The sequence below is a fragment of the Rhamphochromis longiceps genome, linkage group LG7, assembly GCF_057381845.1.
Source record: "Rhamphochromis longiceps isolate RC_006_pf linkage group LG7, R_longiceps_female_GT1.1, whole genome shotgun sequence".
Taxonomy (NCBI): Eukaryota; Metazoa; Chordata; class Actinopteri; order Cichliformes; family Cichlidae; genus Rhamphochromis; species Rhamphochromis longiceps.
The window spans coordinates 34,907,981-34,929,114 of NC_140563.1; the positions used below are offsets into that span (position 1 = coordinate 34,907,981).

Here is a 21,134-nt window from a genome sequence, read left to right on the forward strand (position 1 = left end):
CAACTCAATACTTTGTAACATAACCTTTGTTGGCAATAACAGGTCAAACGTTTACTATAGGTCTTTACCAGGTTTGCACACACAGTAGCTGGTATTTTGGCCCATTCCTCCATGCAGATCTTCTCGAGAGCAGTGATGTTTTGGGGCTGTCGCCGAGAAACACGGACTTTCAACTCCCGCCACAGATTTTCTATGGGGTTGAGGTCTGGAGACTGGCTAGGCCACTCCAGGACTTTCAAATGCTTCTTACAGAGCCACTCCTTTGTTGCCCGGGCGGTGTGTTTTGGATCATTGTCATGTTGGAAGACCCAGCCTCATTTCATCTTCAAAGTTCTCACTGATGGAAGGAGGTTTTGGCTCAAAATCTCACGATACATGGCCCCATTCATTCTGTCCTTAACACGGATCAGTCGTCCTGTCCCCTTGGCAGAAAAACAGCCCCATAGCATGATGTTTCCACCCCCATGCTTCACAGTAGGTATGGTGTTCTTGGGATGCAACTCAGTATTCTTCTTCCTCCAAACACGACGAGTTGAGTTTATACCAATATATATATATATTGGTATAAACTCTCTCTCTCTCTCTCTCTCTCTCTCTCTCTCTCTCTCTACATATATATATATATATATACAGGGCTCTAGACTAACTTTTTGACATGGGCGCACCGGTACGCCTAACTTTAAAAATTTAGGCGTACCGGCACAAAAGTTAGGCGCACTCAAATTTTTCAACCGCATCGCTTAACACCGCAGTTTTACATGTGCACTTTCTTTGGGGGGGGAAGTCCATACAGACAATATTAATTTCTAAATTATTAACTAACAAACTTGTGCTTAAAGTGCTTTGTCAATATTGTAGAAAATGTTAAAAACTTAATCATCATCTTGGCCTCCTCTGACAACCTGTTTGCTGCTGTCTGCTGCTGAAAGGCCGTGGGGAGAGGGGACACTTGGGCAGTGCATTTACTGCAGCATATAATGTGTTTTCTGGATACACTGTGCTTTTTCAGCATTCAAATATTGATGGCACCGTGTCAGAGCACTGGCTATGAATTTCAGACAGATCAGGCCTTAACTTAACAAAAAAGTTATCAATAGTTCTTTTCATCTTTTCTTATTACCCACAGCTACAGTACATCCACTTCTCTCAGGCCTAGGCTGCTCACTAGGGCTGAGTATCATCACTGATTTCTATAATCCATTCAATTCCGGTTCTCAAAGTCCTGATTTGATTCAATTTAGCCTCAGACAGTCAGAAATATTATAATTCTGATCATTTATCAGTACTGATACACATGAGACTTCATCAGAATTGTGAAAATCACAGCAGATGCCTTTGTGTGAAAGTAACTGAGAATAAAACACAGGAAAACATGAAGGAGATTTTCCTGGTCTGGCTTTTTATAGCAGATAACCTTAAAAATATTCTGCAATTTTGCATAATTTTAAGAAATTTAAATTTCTTCAGTATTGAACAGCAGAAATTAGGCTTTCTTGTCCGAGGTCATTTAAGTGAAAAAAGAAAAAGCGCTGTAAACAACGCTAGACTGGTGGGTAATAAGCGAATGAATAATGCAGAAAACAGATTTGAGACGGGAAACTGTTCCTGAAGTACAGAGAGAGAGAGAGCTGTGCAGGAAGTGTGATTTTTATCGTGGTGGAAGCAAAACAGCAAAAGTCAGAGGGAATTCATGACGACATTGATCAAATGTGAAGCGCAGTTTGCTGCTTCTTTTGCTGCAGGCTCGGTGAATTTTGGTTGGAGAGAGGCAAAACCTGCAGCTCAGAATCAGCGCAAAAAGACGTAAACACAGCGCGGACCCGAAGAATCGCTAAGCTCCGACAGCGTGTCCGTGTTCAGGCCGTCGGGTGAGAAAGCCGAGAAAGACGAAGCTGATTCTGATGTGTTGGGTCCGCTCCGTGTTTAGGTCTTTGTGTGGAATCCGTTAATGAATTGATATCGCTTTATTCAAGCTACTCACCTCTCTCTTCCACCTGCACTTTCAACTGGACCACGGCCAATCAGAGAGGTCCCGCCCCTGACTATCTCTGATTGGTTTAGTCCACGATAGGGGCATAATGTGTGTCTGTTGTTGACCACACGGAGAGTTACAGAGATTTTTTTTTTGTTACCGGAACAGTTGGTCGCACCTGTGCGACCAAATATTTATTTTTAGTCGCACCACTGAAAAATTTGGTCGCATTTGCGACCAAATTGGTCGCACTCTAGAGCCCTGATATATATATATATATATATATATATATATATATATATATATATATATATATATATATATATTAGGGGTGCAACGATATTCGTATCGATATTGAACCGTTCGATGCAGTGCTTTCGGTTCGGTACGCATATGTATCGAACAATACAACATTTGTAATTTATTTTATCAACTTTCCTTCTGACGATGCTGTCTGTGTTGAGCGCTCAGTGAATCTGCGTTCGACTACTCCGCCTAGGCTGCACTGTCGAGCGCAGATCCACTGAGCGCTCAACACAGACAGCATAGTCAGAAGGAAGAGCGCAGGGCACCTCCCGCACCCTCATTCAGATCTGGCGTTTGGAATTATTTTGGTTTTCATGTGACGTATGACCCTGAAGGTAAGCGAGTCATGGACTAAAGTAAAACAGTATGTTGGATGTGCCATGCAATGCTCAATTACATGGGTGGGAACTAGTGTGTTAGCGCAGTTAGCTCGTTAACGTGTTGGCCGTCTAGCCCCATGCACGGGGCGATCGGCGGTAGCTCGTTAACGGAGATTTGCCGTGTTGTGGTGTTAAGGTCATTTCAACGAGATTAACCTGAAAGCACTAGTGGGAACACAACGAATATGACTGCACATTTACGCCGACATCATCCTAGTGCAAAGACAAAAACAACAAGCATGCTACTAACTTTAGCCAAGTCATTTAGACAGCTGTTAGCACATGATTCTCCTTATGCTGCTGAGAATATAGCCCAGAAGAAGCGGATAGTATAGCTTTTATTTTGGAAAGAGACATTTCTCTGTAATAAACTCTCTTTTCCAAAGATGCATGATTCCTCAATCAGATACAGGGCTTGCAATATCGCTAGCCCGACGTCCCGGAGCTAGCGATTTTTTCAGTCGGGCTACCAAAATCTATCTCTTCCCTGCCCGTTGGGCTATTGTAGGAAGGAAAAATATATGTCAATGCTTTTGCATTCTTTCAGAAATGTAGCTGGGTAATTATGTCATTGGCATCGGTGAGCCACTGTCAATATGTGACATATTGAAATCGCGTTTGAATTTGCGCTTGTTTTTTTGCTTTCACTTTGCAATCGTGCGAACTGTGTATAGAGAGCGACAGCACTGACCTGTGAGTGATGATAATTTGTGCACCAATTCCTCTGACATCGTCTTATTAATCGTTAGCTTATATGCAAACATGACAAGTGAAATCTCCCGCAGCTTAAACATGTGAGAGGTTGATCGCGCAGAGAATCGCTGAGCTTATGTGAGTGCGTGTGTAAAAGCAGCAGGATTTATATTTCAGTTCTGCTGAGCCAAATAAGACAGGTCAGGGTGAAGTGACAGCCAAAGAAAAGCTTACCACAAAACGGAGAAGTTATGACAAATCAGACTATAAGGCAAAAAGAAAGTGCAGCTTTATGGTTTCATGGACAAAAGAATTTCTGTGGCTGCAATATGACGAGCTAAATAACCAGGGCTGCACATAAGTGGTCCACAGGTGCGCATTCGCTGTCAAAATAAAAAACACGCACAACGGTTAGGGTTAAATTTAAAAACTGTACTTTTGAGTTAAAATATATATTTATAATTTTAATAAATGACAAATTAAAAAGGCATGAACATTATTTTTGTATCGAAAAAATATCGAACCGTGACACCAAAGGATCCAACCGAACCGAACCGTGAATTTTGTGTATCGTTGCACCCCTAATATATATATATATATATATATATATATATATGTGTGTGTGTGTGTGTGTGTGTGTGTGTGTGTGTATGTATATATATGAGCATTTAATGGGAGACTAATTATTTAGACCCAATCTGTAGATACAGTTAATGAGTTCTGCTTATCAGAAGCAAAAGAAGCAGACAAACCATCTCGCCACTGGCATGTACATTGGCTCTTGACTGAGTTTCATCATGATTTCATCATCTTGACTGGGGCCCCGAAGTTTGCCCCTGTACTTAACCCAACATAATTGTGCAAGAGAATAACCCCTAAAGGGCCATTAAGTTAATGTTGCCATACACAGTGATTATCGGAGGTTAAATCACCCTGCTTCACTTTCAGGGACCTGTGCCAGTGTTTGTGTTTTGATTAATGAGATTGGTAATAATGAGAACATGGCCCATGAAGCTTGTGTTGATCGTGTGATTGGGTTGTTTTTTTTATTTTTTTATTGTTTTTGTTACTTAGTTTCTTTCAATGATGACAAGACTCATAGGCTGATTTGTGAGCCATGTAATGCAGTTTTAAGGTTTTCCATGTTTAATTTTTAATAGTGTGCCATAAAACTCTGAAAAGACTTATTTATAGATGTTGTGAGATGTGGGTTTTTTTCCATATAAATGTGCCAGTGTGCTGTTTATTGTCGTAATTTAAAGTGAAGTAAACACTCAGTGTGACTGAATCTCTTTAAAGATGTCTACTAGCTATCTACTGTGTGTTGTAATCCGACCTGTTTTGGTGAGTCACACTGCCTGGCTAATGTCAGCTCTGATGTGTGATAAATCCTCACAGTGTACGAGGGAGGAGGAGGAGGGAAGGGCAAACAAAGCTGCTCCTGCTGACACGTTGTAAATCAACCTCTGGGGTCACTTGGCTATCTCCTTTGTTGTCCACATGTGACAGGGAGACTGACAGATACTGTTTGCTACTGGACCTTAGCACCTCCACTGTTTCTAATGTGAACTAACAACATCCCAAAGCCATGAAATCTGTCATGATATCAGTCAGCCCCAGATCATGCAGAAAAATGCCACCTGTCTGATACCAACCCTGTTAGCAGAGCTAAACTGATGGATCTGCGGTTCTTTTTTCAGCAGACCCTTACATATCTCATCCAAATGTGCATAATGATCAATTGTCAAAGGAGCTTGCAAAGAAAAGCGTCTGGACTTCTTTAAGTTACTTGAAGACGTTTCACCTCTCATCCGAGAAGCTTCTTCAGTTCTAAGGTCAAATGGGTGTGGGTCCCAATCAGCCAGTGGGACCCACACCCAGTTTCACACCTTGGCTCAGGCGATTAGAGGATCATCAGGGGTCCTTTTGTCCCTCTGTGGGGGGATACTCCCACTAGGTTTATATCTGGGACTCTCCACCATTTGACCTTAGAACTGAAGAAGCTTCTCGGATGAGAGGTGAAACGTCTTCAAGTAACTTAAAGAAGTCCAGACGCTTTTCTTTGCAAGCTCCTTTGACTACGATGACCTGGATGACTGAAAACCTTCACAGACATAATGATCAATTAATTCCCATCTCACTTCCCAAAATTTATAATTTTATTCTAAACAAACCTGATAACTGATGCTAATTCCCAGATGATCTCTAAATGTGAACATTTCTGCACAATATTACTTTTAGTTGGCTACATTTCACTCTGGAACATAAATGTCAGCATATGGTGCCAGAGGAAATGTCAGAGGATCGCCAAGTCACTGAGATTTATCACATAACTGTGCAACTTTTAATGCCAATCTATTTAGTAATAAATCTGCTAGTTGTTGACTTATGGGCTGCAGTGGGGGGCCAACATCACCATAACTGGAGTCACAAGTAGCTTTAAACACTTGCAATTACTCAAACTCAAGACCACCTGTATAAAAGAAAAATACTCTGCTCAGTAGCCAGACATAGAGTCACTGGGCACTTGGTAGTGTCAGATTGGACCCCCTTGTTGCTTTCAGAACTGCCTTAATCCTTTGTGGCACAGATTCAACAGGGTGCTGGAAACATTCCTCAAAAACGTTGGTCTATGTTTATTGGAAGATTGAGAACACTGTGGTCATAAAAAGATGGCCAAAACAACACTCAGGTAAGCTGTGGTGTTTAAGCTCTAGGAGGCCCAAAGTGTGCAAAACATACCCGTGACCTCTAGCATCTACAAGGCATTTAAACCCACATAACCTGCCACATACTAGATTTTTTTTTTCCGGATCATTCTCTGTAAACCATAGAGATTGTTAAGTGGGGAAATCTCACAAAAGTGCAAAGAATTCCTCTTTTAAATAGCATAATGTACAAAGCACGAGTGACTTTTACTCTGGGACATGGTGACTGTGAGTGCAGAATCCCATCAATATTTTTCCATTTATTTTACAATTTTCAGCTGAGATCATGCTTTGAAACTAGTTGCACAAGCTGATGAATGACTACCTTTTACTTCCAAAAAGACACAAGTTTTATTTCCCAAAGTCTGACTTCGATAGGCCAATCTGCTGAAAAATCACCAGAGTATATCTCCATCAGTCACTTGAATTAAGCTACAAATGCCAGTGTGGATGTTTAACTCTAATATTACTAAAATGTAAGATCTAAGTTTACTCTTAGATGTAAAATTATGTCAGTAGACTGGGGCCACAGTAGACCTGCACTCCAAAGGTTGTGCATAACACAAATCCTGACCTGCTGGTTTGTGGATCATGAGGCTAGTTTTTAGCAGAATGTGACTACATCTAGATGAGAGACCCAGACCTATAGGCTAATACTAATGCTAGCTGGACATCCATCCAGCCAGCCAGCCAGCCAGCCATCCATCCATCCATCCATCCATCCATCCATCCAGTCATCCATCCTCTTCCGCTGATCCAATTCAGGATGGGGGGTCTATCCCAGCTACCACAGGGCGAGAAGCAGGGTACACCCCGGTACAACAGACTGGCCTTGATTTGGGAGACATGAAACGTGGGCTGGATGCATAGAGATAGAGGCAACTTGAGTTTAACTGGAGAAGGGTTAATGATGGAATCAATTTCACTAGGAGCAATAAGGCGTGGTGCAGGCTTGCATGTCAAAGGACCTCAAGGGAATGTCTTTAGCTGAGAGCCATACCTTGTGTCCGGGCTCGTAGCAGGGAGGCATAAGACCGATGGTGATCAGCATGATGCTGGTTTCTCTCAACCATCTTGAGGAGTGCCTCCCTGGTCTGGGTGTACAGCTGCCTGCTCCACTATAGGTGCTGCAGTACTGATGGCACGGCGATGTCGGCTTCTATGCAGGGGAAAAGTGGAGTCTGGTACCCTGGAGAAGCTTTGAAGGGTGAAAAACCAGTAGCAGAGTCGGTGAGAGTTATGTGCCTATTCCACCTTTGCCAGTTTTGAGGGCCAGGAGGAGGGGTTTGGGGAGGTTACACAGCGGAGAGCTCCTGATTTACTCTGTCTGATTGATCACTGGTTTGACGATGAAAACCTGAGCTGAGACATACCTTGGCTCTCAGTGCAGCACAAAAAGTCCTTCATACCTGGGAGATGAACTGGAGGCAATGGTTAATAGGGAAATTTCTTGAGAGTGATGAAGTGAGCAGCCTTGGAAAACCTAAAATCTACTATGATGATTATGACTGTCTTGCCACTGGAGGTGGGTAGACCCGTAATCATGGTCTAGTGCAATGTGGGACCAAGGGCGATGAGGTGTAGGTAGGTAAGAGGTTGCAGTAGCCCCGCAGGGCGTTGAGTGTTACTCTTACTGTGAGCACAGATGGGACACACTGCCACATAGTATTTTATAACCCTTTTCCATGATTCCCACCGGAAGTAGTGCTTGAGAAACAATATAGTCCTATTCACCCCAGGATGACAGTTCAGCGGGCAGCCGTGGCCACATAGCATCAGCACCTGTCACTCAAAGCAGCCACTATCCAAATAGTACATCATTTGAAGGGTTAAAACTATTTAAATGAGTGAACCTCCTCTACAATTACCACAAAAATAGCTTAAGAGACCAAAATATTTTTTTGTAGCAGCCTGTAAACATGTTTATTTCTGCTGCAAAGCTGTGAATTTTATCATGGGACTCAATATTGACTCTCTTTTGGTGTCAGCCTCAAGTGGCCATTAGAGGAACTGCAGCCATTGACACTTCATGCTTCATTTTTTAACCTTGGAGAATGCAGCATATTCTGGAAATATATACCTTTAAAAAGCAGTAGCTGAGGTTTCTCACAGATCACAGAAGGTAAATCTTTGTCAAAATTAAAGTGTTAATATATTTGTTGTTAGAAAACAAACTAAAAATGCATGAATAATAATATCATGTTAACACAGAATAAAAAGAAGTTAGTTCTTTGTGGCTGAGTGTAAACGTGTTCATTTTGTGGGTTATTTATGTGTGTAGTGTTAGCAACACCATGGTCACTCATCACTTTGGTAAATTAAAATGGAGCCATTTTGTTTCCTCAGTGTTCACCCCCTGATTTCAAGTCCCCTCACTGTGTCTTCAATAATCATGCTATTTGCCACGTGCCTCTCTAAAATAACAGAATTTACCTGATTGTGAGGCTCTTTGCTTATTGAAACTGCTTGCCGCAGAAACACAGTATACAGCATCTGAGGCTTTTTTCTTCTGGCCCGCTGTGGGGTAATTGGCTTTCTGGCTGTTATGGATGGCTCTTCAATCAGCAGTGTCCAGAAACGACACTGAATGAATACAGATAAATGAGTTTATTCGTCAGCTGTTTGTTTCCAGACAACATCTGCTCATTATTTAAACAAATTATTGAAATTTCCGCAAAACATGATTATGTGATGTTACTCTTTTTGCCCTTCTGTTGTGTTTTCTGGTAGTTTGGCCCATCAGCCTGCACTGACAGGAATCCCCAGAGACTCGAAAAGACGCGGAGGCACAGTTATTGATTATATTAGTCAATAACGGCTAGTTTCCTGCTGGACTATTATACTAATGCACTTAGGGCGAACGTCCCGACTAGCCTTGCAGGCCAGGTTATAAAGTGCACCAGAGCTCCTAAATTATTCACAAGGCCCCTTCACCAACTCCACGCCTCCATTAGAGACAGAAGGGGAAGAGGGGAGGGTGACGATGATGTCACCCAGCCCCATGGAGCCAGACAAGGGCACCTGGGACTGAATGATGGAGTCAGCTGTGGAAGGGCCAGAGCTCTGCCGGAAGAATCTATCTGAAGGAGTGAGTTCTCTGCCTCCGCAGGTCGCTTCACCAGCAGATCCTGGTGGTCAAGAGGGAACGCTGTGAAAACTGTGAGTGTGTGTGTATCTTGGTGAATACAAGCTTATGTAACCACAGTTCACAGTGACAGATGACTGCTGAGGGAAAATAGCAGAGAGAAAAATAGAGAGCCATATCTGACAAGAAAGACAGGCCTCAGGTTAACATAATACATATACTAAATCTAAGAAAGGAAAAACCACCATGTTTATCAAGAGTGAGTGCTGTTCTGTCACGGACTGCTTCATTTCTTTTGTCACATATTCTAAAAGTGTCTCCAAATCAACTGCATCAGTCTTTAAAACCATATACCTTCACTCTGATGACGACAGTTAAGAATGCCATGAGAAATATGTTCAAAAATTACAGTAAACTAACCAAATGTGCCCTAAACTCTCTTCAGGCCCAACAACAACCAGTGTTGGGGAGTAACGGAATACATGTACCGCCGTTACGTATTTAAAATACAAAATATGAGTAACTGTATTCCGTTACAGTTGCAGTTTTAAAAGGTGGTATTTAGAATACAGTTACTTTGTTGAAATAAATGGATTACACGGCGGTACTTCCCTGTTTCATATTGTGGCGGGTCAAGATTGTTTGGGTTTTGTTTGACAGCTACGTTCTGTTGTTCCAGGCAGCAGCGTTACGGTTGCCATGGTTACAGGGTGACGCTCTCTCTCTGCGTGTTTCCTGGGTGAGAGAGCACCTTTTTGTTGTTGTTGTGCTAAGCTAATAGGCAGAATGCTACATGCTCTAAAGAATGTAGCATCATGGGCAGTGTAGTCCGTGCTGCAGGGAGAATGGACTGCCATACCTGTTATGTGTCTGTGAGCGCGAGGAGGGAGAAAAAGGGGAGTGGAAAGGTACGAGTTGTCATCGAGCAAAAACGGGAGCTGGAAGCATGTAAATATAATAATAACCACTGCAGCCAAAAAGAGTGCCTGACGAGCCCAGTTGTAAGTAAGCTATTAAGACTTGACTGTACACTGTGTTCGTGTTTTCCTCCGAAACAATAAGTTCCGTTGGAGCAGTCTTTCAACGCCTCTCTCTGTGTCTCGCAAGCAAAGTTGATCCAGACAACAAAGTAAAGCTTTTTTTCGGCTACGAGCCGACACGGAACCCGACGTATTAGCCAGAGGTCCCTTTACTACGGTTCGGAGCCGCAGACCTTCAGTAACAGTAATAAATCACAGCAATAAATCAAATCAAATCAAATCAAATCACTTTTATTGTCACATCACATGTGCAGGCACACTGGCACAGCACATGCGAGTGAAATTCTTGTGTGCGAGCCCCACAAGCAACAGAGATGTGCAAACACAACAACACAAACGAGCAAAATACAAGAATGGCCAACCTGAAACTAATAAATATATGTACAATATATAATAGTATATGCATTTCTGGATGTGTATACTAAATATTTTCCTACGTGTGTGTGTGTGTGTGTGTGTGTGTGTGTGTGTGTGTGTGTGTGTGTGTGTGTATACACATTTTTACAAATTAAATAGTAAAAAAATAAAATAAAATAATAATAATAATAATAATAATAATAAAATATATAAAATATACAGAGTTGAATATGTGCAAAACAAGTGGCATTTATATACAGTGTGGAGTGCATAATGTTGAAGTTCCAGTAGTGAAGCTGAGGTGTCTATGACGTGTTCAGCAGTCTGATGGCCTGATGGAAAAAGCTGTCTCTCAGTCTGCTGGTACGGGACCGGATGCTGCAGAACCTCCTTCCTGATGGAAGCAGTCTGAACAGTTTATGGCTGGGGTGACTGGAGTCCTTGATGATCCTCCCCGCTTTCCTCAGGCAGCGCTTCCTGTAGATGTCTTGGAGGGAGGGAAGCTCACCTCCAATTATCCGTTCACAATAGGACATTCATGTAGTTTTGTAAACAGCATGATAATATATTAAGTAATCCAAAGTATTCAGAATACGTTACTGTCATTGAGTAACGTAATGGAATACGTTACAGAATACATTTTGGGGCATGTATTCTGTATTCTGTAATGGAATACATTTTAAAAGTAACCTTCCCAACACTGCCAACAACCTCCTATAAGATCTGTTGGATCTCCTTAAAAAGTACTTCTTCCCAAAAGACCACTCAAGATGTGGAAAGGGGAGGCAAGAGGAGTAGAGACCCGAGGCGGCCGCCGGTCATAGTGGCAGAGGAACTGAACTTCAGCAGCCACCAGGCCCAGGATCCTGCAGCAGCCACCAGGCCCAGGATCCTCCAGCAGCCACCAGGCCCAGGATCCTCCAGCAGCCACCAGGCCCAGGCTCTTCCAGCAGCCACCAGGCCCAGGCTCTTCCAGCAGCCACCAGGCCCAGGATCCTCCAGCAGCCACTAGGCCCAGGATCCTGCAGCAGCCACCAGGCCCAGGCTCTTCCAGCAGCCACCAGGCCCAGGATCCTCCAGCAGCCACCAGGCCCAGGATCCTCCAGCAGCCACCAGGCCCAGGCTCTTCCAGCAGCCACCAGGCCCAGGCTCTTCCAGCAGCCACCAGGCCCAGGATCCTCCAGCAGCCACTAGGCCCAGGATCCTGCAGCAGCCACCAGGCCCAGGCTCTTCCAGCAGCCACCAGGCCCAGGATCCTCCAGCAGCCACCAGGCCCAGGATCCTCCAGCAGCCACCAGGCCCAGGCTCTTCCAGCAGCCACCAGGCCCAGGCTCTTCCAGCAGCCACCAGGCCCAGGATCCTCCAGCAGCCACCAGGCCCAGGATCCTCCAGCAGCCACTAGGCCCAGGATCCTCTAGCAAGGCACCAGCAAGTAAATCAACAGTGACTTCAACGGGCCATCACAAGGAAATACCAATCTCATCATTTTCAAAATGCCACCTAAAAAAGCAAACCCAGGAGTTGAAGGCAATTAACCAGTGAGGTTAATTGCCAGGACAGGCCGGGTTTCGGCAATCCTCAAGGGTGCTTCGCAACCAGTGGGCCTTAACGCTGTTAAGATGCCGCCTAAGAGGAGCAACGTTAATGAGGAGGAACTGGAGGACATAAAGAAATCCCTAAACTTTATGTCTGAAGAAATAACAACAATTTCCAAACAACAAAAACTGATACTCAATTTAATGGATGATATTAAAGAACTAAGAAGGCAGAGCGAGGAAAAGGACAAGAAGATTGCTATGCTGGAAGGACGGGTGTCAGATCTGGAACAATATTCAAGAGTAAATGATGTGATAGTGACAGGACTGGAAACCAAGCATCAGACATACGCACGGGTAGCAGCATCAGAGAGAGGGGAGCCACCCGAGCAAGAGCTACGCTCTTTGGAAGAGCAGGTAATGGCCTTCTTTAAAAGCAAAGGTATAGAAATGGACAGTAAAAATATTGAGGGATGCCATCCTCTTCCGAGAAAAAATCAAATACCTGCCATTATCATTCGTTTTGTTAATAGAAAACAGAAAAAAGAACTGCTCAAGCAAGGAAGAAAGCTAAAAGGTACAAATGTTTATTTAAATGAACACCTAATCAAGAAAAATGCAGACATTGCAAGACAAGCAAGAATATTAAGAAAACAGAAGAAAATACAGTCAACTTGGACGTCAGACTGTAAAATATTCATTAAGTTAAATGGAACACCAGAGCAGGCTAAGGTTCTAGTCATCAAAGAGATGACTGAACTAGAAAAATATAACTGATAAATGCAAAGCAGTGCTAAATATGATGGGACCGTCCAAGTGCACAACCAACGCAGATGTCTGACAATTTTCAACTAACAACTCATATAGATATTGAAAATAAGACATTGATGTATGACAGCAACATAGATCCTAGGACATCCTCATTGACGTTGTTCACACGGAACACAAACGTTTTTGTTTGTAGGCACAAGAGCCAAGTGGAGAAGTCCCAGTACCTTCAAACTAACCACAGCAACCACATAAAGTGCTTCTAGAAGCTTCTCTAAGCCCATTGCAACCTCCTGTTTTTCACTAAATGAACTCTTTAACACTTTTTTCTGATAATGACATAGGACACAAAAGAAGACATCAATGTCCATAATTAATCACTACCTGGTTTACACTGTTGCATTACTGTTGCCAGTAAGCCAATTAAATTACCCTTAAACACCTCTTAAGGCCAACAAGAACCTTAAAGGGCACCAATTCTGATAGACTTTTCAAAATTTTCAGTGACCACTAAAACCTTAACCTTAAATCTTAAGGCATTTTGGCTATTTTTAAGGCCCTCAAGGAGAACTCTAGATCTTTCCAGGTACCCAGAGGAACACATAGAACAGCAAGAACCTTTCCAGTGTGGGTGCCGTGGAAGGCTCTCAGAATCTCTAGAACAACCACAGTAATCACCTAAAGGTCCTGTAGAAACTTTCTAAACCATTCTATGTGTAAGGACTGAACAAATAAAATGTTTAACTTTAGGTAGAGCTAGTTGCTTCCCACTTCTTACAGACTTACCCTAGAAACATTAAGTCCTGCATGCAGGTTATAATAGCTCTTTTCCAACTCAAGCATTGTGCCGATGCCTAATCTAGAACTGGTTCAATGCCTTTCTACCAAGAAAGAGTGGTGCTGGTGCCAAAAAGCTGTAAAGCACCATAAAATTGATGTTTTCTAAGATGCAATCAACAATATCAGCCACTGTGGGAGCTCCCCTGTTGGCAAACAATCTTGTGTTTCAAGAGTCTGTTTGTTTGTATTCCTGTGCTTCATATCACTTTTGCCTTTTTGGTTGTAATTTTTCTTTTTGTATTAGTTAATTTCAGAATTTTGCTTCCACACTTGGCTTGTAAGACTGCAATATGGGTATAATGTGAACATCACTTCCCTGGAAGACTGGAGCACAAACATGGTTTGATGGAAAGACTGTAAAGCTTATACACCATCTCACTCACACTAGTTAGTTTATTTCAGCCCAGTACTGACAGGCTGTCAGTAAGGTCCAGGTGAATTCAGAGCCTTCTGAATGTCAGCACCACTGTATGAGCTGTGAAAGAGGCTGAAGTGGAAGATGGTCTAAATAATTTCAGTATTTTTCAGAGTATTTTCCACAAGTTGCATTGATGAGCTATCAGCTTGACTTAAAATGCATTCCCACTAATTTCCTACTTGCTATATTCTGAACTCAAGAAACCCTTGAAAAGAAGAATTTCACTTAAGCAATAAGATCAAAATACATGCAATACCCTGCTGCTAATCAAAATTTTAAAGCACACGAAATAAGCCATGTGTGCTTTCACTCTAGTGTGAGGTATTTAAGCTCTCCTGCTGGTCTGCCTCTGTCTCATTTCTGGGAAGTTCAGCTTGTAGTGCACGCAGGAAAAACACTAAAACACAGTGGAAAAGCAACACAGCCAGCAACAGAGTCAAGGGAGGCAAAAGGAGATGCCAAAAGTCATCTTTCTTTCTCTCCCCTTCTCTGTCTCCTTGTCACTCTTTTCGTCTTTCACCCTTCATAAGGCCTGGAAAGGTCTTCAAACAGCTGGCACCAGCTAACATCTGGTATGTCACTGCTTGGACGTCTGTGGAATACTGAAGCAGAAGTGCAGCAAGGATAGAGTGCCGGTTCACCCCTAATTTTGAGGCCCCTTAAATTTAAAATGTCTCCATGAATTTTGAGTAATACTTAATAAATAATGGAGTCTGTGGCTGCCATACTTAAAGACCTAACTCTTAAATATCTGAGCTATTAAAAGTGGAAATGGTCCAAGAGCCTGAATTTAATTTTTATTAGAAATTTGGAATAATTTCACTTTTATGTTCATCTTTTTCCTTAGGCCAAATGGTAAAATGCATAACTTCTGCTGCTTAACTACAGAGGCTTTAGGAAACCAAGCTAAACCTGTTTTAGACTGGAATGGAAACTTCTGAAACGAGCACAAACCAGTTCAGCTCATTGTCTAGACTTACAAGTAACTGCACCACACAGATGCCCAGACATCCTTCAGAGGAAGCCCATTTGTGTCGGTTGTATGCACTATTCCAATCCTTCTGCCCACACTTAATCTTTCACTGCTCACAGCTGGTAGCTATAGCTGATGGTAGGACTGAAATCAACAGCTTTACCTTAACGTTCAGCCTTCTCTATGCCACAACAGACTAGTTCAGTGTTGCACCAATGCCAGCCTGCCGTGCCCTTCTTTCCTCACTTGTGAGCAAGCCATATTTAATTGAACCCCTCTTCTTGAAGAAGCAACTGGTCTCAAACTCAAGTGGAAACTCTCTCTTTTCAAGATGAGAACCATGGACTTGGATTTAGAGGGTAATTATCATCCCCATCATATCACCTTTGGCTGCAAACAGGCCCAGTGCAATAGAGGTTATCGCTCAATCTTCAATGACCACATCTTGATTTATGCTCAAAAATCCAGGTTAGGAAAATCCTAGAAAGTTGGTTCAGTTCATTTGGACATTGTGATCTCAGTGGAAGAAATGGCTAATTGTTACGCAGCAGTGCTAGTGTTGGTCATTATGCAACTCTACTGTTTATGTGGTTGAGGAAACCTGGAGTTTCAACATTCAAATGAGCAGAATCAACTTTCTGGCTCAATGACCTCCTGCAGGTCCACGAAATACTGAAACCACCAAATGCAACAACCTCTGCTGCTTTGGAGCCAAGGGTAAAATGGTTTTTAAAAAAAGTAAAGAAGACGCTGTCTCACTTTTAGTTTTAGTACCTGCTCAGCCGGGATTCCAGGCGATCCAAAAAACATTACCTACGCACATTAGGTGGTACTTGAATATAATGGAAAACAAGTTGATCCAAGTTAAGTTGTGTTGAGCCGTGGCGAGTCAATCTGAGTAGGTACCAACGGAAAAGAGGCTTAACCGCAAGAACAAAACAAAACACTGTCCTTCTCTCTTCAGTGGTCCCCATATTGGGAAAAGATCATCTGCACCATGCTAATCCTTACTGGCTAGTTAGCTAGCTATCAGTAAACAATCATAATAAGATGCTGTGATCTTCTTTGCTGTTTGTGAGCAACTTGCTATTTTTGATTTCAGGTGTGTATTTGTGATAGAAGTGCATTAACAGAACCGAGACACATCATCAAATAAAAGTGAATCCAAGTGAAATTTACCACTAGTATATGTAAGTATATGTACACAGTGAAAAGGCAGTATAACATGTGCAATAGCTAACAGAACTTTGTATCAATGCACCGGCATGTTTGTGAGTTTGTCCTAACTGATAACTGTCACTGGGGGACATGTCACAAACAGCTGATCTGTGGGCTACTCTTGTTCATGTTTGTGCTGTTACTGGTCCTTCACTCTACACTCAGAAAAATTATGGTTCTTAAATGGTTCTTCAGATGGCTTCATGGTTCTTTAAAGAACCATCATACGTCAAAGAACCTTTTTATTTTGTGGATGGTTCTTCAGCTATTACAAATGGTTCTTTAAAGAACAAAAGGTTCTTCATCCTTAGCAATCTAAGTTTGATGGTGTAAATGGCATAAATATTTATTCACTATAATGAGGCTGTGAATTATACTGTGTGTTTTCTTTGTGTGCATGTGTGTGCGAAGGGGGAGGGCGGGTTACCTGGCAATTACCCTTTAAGAGAAGATGGTAGGAAACTGAATATTCAAATAAAAGTTAGAAATATTTGCTTAAAAATATACTGGTGGCAGGGGTGGGGGCCAAAGCCTAAAGACCCTAACCCCCCCCCCCACACACACACCCCTAACCCCACAAACACATTATGAATATGGTGAGTTAACAAACAGTAGACACAATACACACATTCAAGTGTACTTTAGTTTTAAATTTTAATAAAGCATTACTATTTTCTACTCCAAGGCATTACTTTTGAGATTATTATATATTTTTGAAAATACAGCATAATGATAATACTAGTTATTGTAAACTTTACAAACCACCCAGCAGTATGTAAAGTCAAATTATAAGATACAAGTAAATAACAATTGCAGAACAGAATGTCAGTGTAATGAACACACACTTCGTTTTGACAAAGCACAGCTTAGGTAAATGATCTGAGTAGTTGTTCATCACTGAGCAAACCAACAGACTTAATAAACTAATCCGTAAGGCCAGCAATGTTGTGGGGATGGAGCTGGACTCCCTCAAGGTGGTGTCGGAGAGGCGGATGCTGTCCAAGATAAAGACAATGTTGGATAACACCTCCCACCCACTCCATGACATGCTGGTCAGTCACAGGAGCACGTTCAGTGAGAGACTGAGATTACCGAAAAGCACCACTGAACGACACAGGAAATCATTCCTGCCTGTGGCCATCTCCCTGTACAACGCATCCACTTAACACACTGGTTACTGCTACAACTACACATGTTTCTTTTCCAACTATTTATTTATGAGTGACTTATGTATGTATGTATGTATGTATGTATGTATGTATATGTATATATTGTACTATTCTTAGTTAGTGTATTGTCTGTCTTGTCTTAATGTTGGTTTAAAATGTAGCACTGTAACAAAAAATAATTTCCCCCAGGGATCAATAAAGTATTCTGATTCTGATTCTGATTCTGAATTTGTTAATATGTGTTTCGAGCCAAATAAATGACAGGGAGAGAGAGAGTGACGTCAGAACACGTCATACTATAACCTCCCGGGAGCGGACGGAGGGGGTCAGTCGTTGGGATGCGCATGCGCAGACAGAGTGTGCGAGCGGCGGGCCTTGACCTTTCGGGGAAAAAAACTCACGGACGGTGACAGCGAAACGGATAACAGTCTTCAGTACCTGCTGGACTCTGAAGCTGTGGATTCTGGGACTGTTAGAAAAGGTAAAACATTTCCATTAAAACCTTATTACTGTTTTGTTTTTGTTACTCGTCATTGTAGCTTGCTGTTAATGTTGTGCTAACAGTAGCGAGTAGCTAGATAAGTTAGCCGTTGAGGTCAGCGCAATTTAGTATCCGGTATACAGAAACTGTTTTCCTAACAAAACCACTGTTATAATTAAGTGAAGGTGCTCCCAGCTAATTTGAACCTTTGGCTTCTAAAATATGTGGTTCAATTGCGTGCTGCGTACATAACCTAATGTCAGCTAGACCGAAATTAAAATTTAATATATTGTTAAAGTCACTAAAATGGCGCCTGAAGCCTGTTGTGAGCTCTGTGTCTGCTCTAGAAACTCTGAAATTCTGTAGATCTGAGCCGTACATTAAATACTCACATGAACCTGTACTTTGAATTCTGTATGAGCTGTATAAAATACAGCTATGCATAAGAGTTTTGAATGAATAATTAGATTAGATAACTCTTCATTGTCTAATCGAATTATATAGAAATGAATAAAAATGTGACATGAGAAGGTGTGTCTTTGACTGTTCCTGCATAACTTAGTTTCGGACTAGTTGACAAGTTATGCTCCGGTCATTTGATGTTTCCAAGATAGATGTTCTTTTGTAATATAGTTAAATTTTTTTGTATATTTCATTTATCCACCATCATACATCATACATACAAGCTAAGAAGAGGTTGTTATACTAACAAGAGGTATCAACGCTGGGCCAAAGTTCAGCACATGGTTAAAGTTTGTAATCCAGCCAGGGTGTAAATATCACTCAGCAGCCAGAGCTGAAGCAGGTAGCATCAACACATAAATCTACTCTACCCGGCTTAAATCACAAGAGCACCTCTGACCAAAAAGCTGTAGATTTTTCTTGTTTGCACAAATTAATCCAGATTCACATTAATTGTGTTCACAGCTCCAACAAAATGAGGAAGAGGAGGGGCAGAAACACAATTAGATTGAATTACAATTGGATGGAAGTTGAGGACAAGGAGAAGGAAGCTTTGGATGAGGAGGAAGAGAAGCAGCAGGAGCATCTTTAGGGATCCCTATGATGTCATTGAGGTTTGTTTCATTAATATGGTCCTCTCACAAAGAACGATGACATGTTTTAGTTCACGTACTTCCTGTATTAAATAGTGATATGCAAAATGTTGTGAAAAACCATGGAGCAGGTACGTATAGTGCATCTGCAGGTAAATGAACATCAAATCTCTAAGACAGACTGAAATCTGTATATTTATCACCCTTATGATAAAACCCATGTCAGCCATTGGTTTATGGACTTTGTATTTTGAAGCCTCAACATTTGCATTATTGCTGTTGCTATGTTGGGACCATATTAGGATGAGGGATCAGAATCTGGAGTCATGCACACTATTATTTCATTTAGTGTGTATCCATAAGATTCGTACAGCAGATCCAAGTTGTGCCTTGAAAACAGGAAAGTCGTCTGCATAGAGGAGAACTGTAATAGCAGGCTTGTACAAAGTGAGGCTTTGTGCTCACATTTGCTGCAAACACTCATTTTACCCTGTTTTGATGCAGATTTCACTTGAAATCAGGCAAGAACTGGACTTATTTTTTACAATGTGTTCTTGTGAATTGATTGTGTATAGCATTTGTTTGATTGATTTGACTTTCTGCAAGACAACAGTCGTCCACTGGCCAAAACAATTTTCCAAATACCTCCACGTGATCTAGCCTGGATTTAGAAAAGAATAGCAAAAAAAATCTGCACCTCCTGCTTCAGATGCAATTTGTGTTTCTGTGTTCAGAGGCGGCGGCGAGAGGGGAGACCTCGGGTCATCCAGCTGGAGAGCCTGACCAGGAGGAGTCGAACATTAACTCAGCTCTTCCAGGGCACCCTGCAGACTCGGCTGCTGGCATCGACGAGGGATGACGTGAACGCCAAACTGGAGTCCATCACAGGTCAACTGCAGGTATGCGAGTCAGACCTGAGGAGGGTTTCACTTTTCTCTCTTCTTTATAATTGACTCTTTTCTCTCTCTTTCAGCTCCTTGTCTCAGAGTGGGAGGGATTTGAAGCACAAAGGGAGGAACTTGTCATTTGGTTGGCTGATATGGATGTCCGCCTGAGTGAGGTTGACCAGCTGACAGGAAACACCAGTGAAAAACTGAAACAACTGCAGGTGTGGGCTTGTTTTGATATGACATATATTTGATATGAAACATACGTCAGAGACATTGTCCTAAACTGGACTAACAAAGGACCATGAGTACAACATGAAAAGTACATTACATAGCGTAAGGCTGAAGTTCATTGATCATTTTAATCATAAACTTGTTGTTGAAATGTTTTTACTGAACATGCAAATATCTGCTGATGAAAATGTGTTGATTTATTGGTCTGTTATGAAGCTATTGCTATTTCTAATGTGTTTTATCACTTTCTGATGTTTTATTAATTAAACAATACATGTATTATTTGTTGTGTTATCTGTAGATATAGTATTATTTATAGTATAGCCAATATATTTATTAATTATTACTGTTTAAAACACTAATATGTGACATGTATTAGTAGTGATGTTGTGCTGAGGGTTAAAATGCCTTTTTGTCTTTTGGTAACTACAAAATGACAATAAACCATTAATATATGTCTATGCTGTGCTCGTATTTATTTTACCCTACTCAAATTCAATTTATGATGCATTTTATTTTGAAAGATTTAAAATGGTTTTTTAAAGAACCACTCAAAAAAGGTTCTTTAAAATGGTTCTTTTAAAGAACCATTTGAAGGACCTTTTTAAAAATGGTTCTTTAAAGAACCATTTTTAAAAAGGTTCTTTGAAAAACCATTAAAGGTGCCCCAAAGAACCATTTCTTGATGGTTCTTTGGGGCACCTTTAATGGTTCTTCAATGAACCACTGAAAGAAATGGTTCTTCAAAGAACCATTGTTTGAAAGGTTCTTTGTGGCACCAAAAAAGGTTCTTCTATGGCATCAGTCTAAAGAACCACTTTTGGTTCCAGTTGGCACCTTTATTTTTCTGAGTGTATGTCACCAAACACCAACACAAATACAGTACTGTGAATTCCACTTAGGAAGTCTCAGGTATTGCAGAGAAACCTATGAGCATCTATAGGGCATCTATATAAAAGTGTAATTCTTTTACCTACCGTTTAACATCCAGCACCTAAGAGCACACAGTACGTAG

At 41.6% G+C, this 21,134-nt stretch overlaps 1 protein-coding gene across 1 annotated transcript; it reads left to right on the top strand.

Moving 5' to 3' along the window:
- The first annotated feature begins 17,805 nt into the window (after positions 1-17,805).
- On the top strand, positions 17,806-20,421 carry LOC146665741 (uncharacterized). The gene is made up of 4 exons (XM_085411207.1): positions 17,806-17,943; positions 18,871-19,019; positions 19,733-19,897; positions 19,972-20,421. Exons 2-4 carry the CDS (start codon positions 18,963-18,965, stop codon positions 20,137-20,139), a joined length of 390 nt encoding a protein of 129 aa, XP_085267333.1. The 5' UTR covers positions 17,806-17,943; positions 18,871-18,962; the 3' UTR covers positions 20,140-20,421.
- The last annotated feature ends 713 nt before the right edge of the window (positions 20,422-21,134 follow it).

What these genes read in the sequence shown, in the direction of transcription:
- LOC146665741 (XM_085411207.1), top strand. Translation starts at nt 18,963, where the DNA reads ATGAGGAGGAAGAGAAGCAGCAGGAGCATCTTTAGGGATCCCTATGAT. An exon ending in ATCCCTATGATGTCATTGAG is followed by an intron (nt 19,020 to 19,732) that starts GTTTGTTTCATT and finishes TTCTGTGTTCAG; the next exon opens with AGGCGGCGGCGAGAGGGGAG. An exon ending in CCATCACAGGTCAACTGCAG is followed by an intron (nt 19,898 to 19,971) that starts GTATGCGAGTCA and finishes TCTCTCTTTCAG; the next exon opens with CTCCTTGTCTCAGAGTGGGA.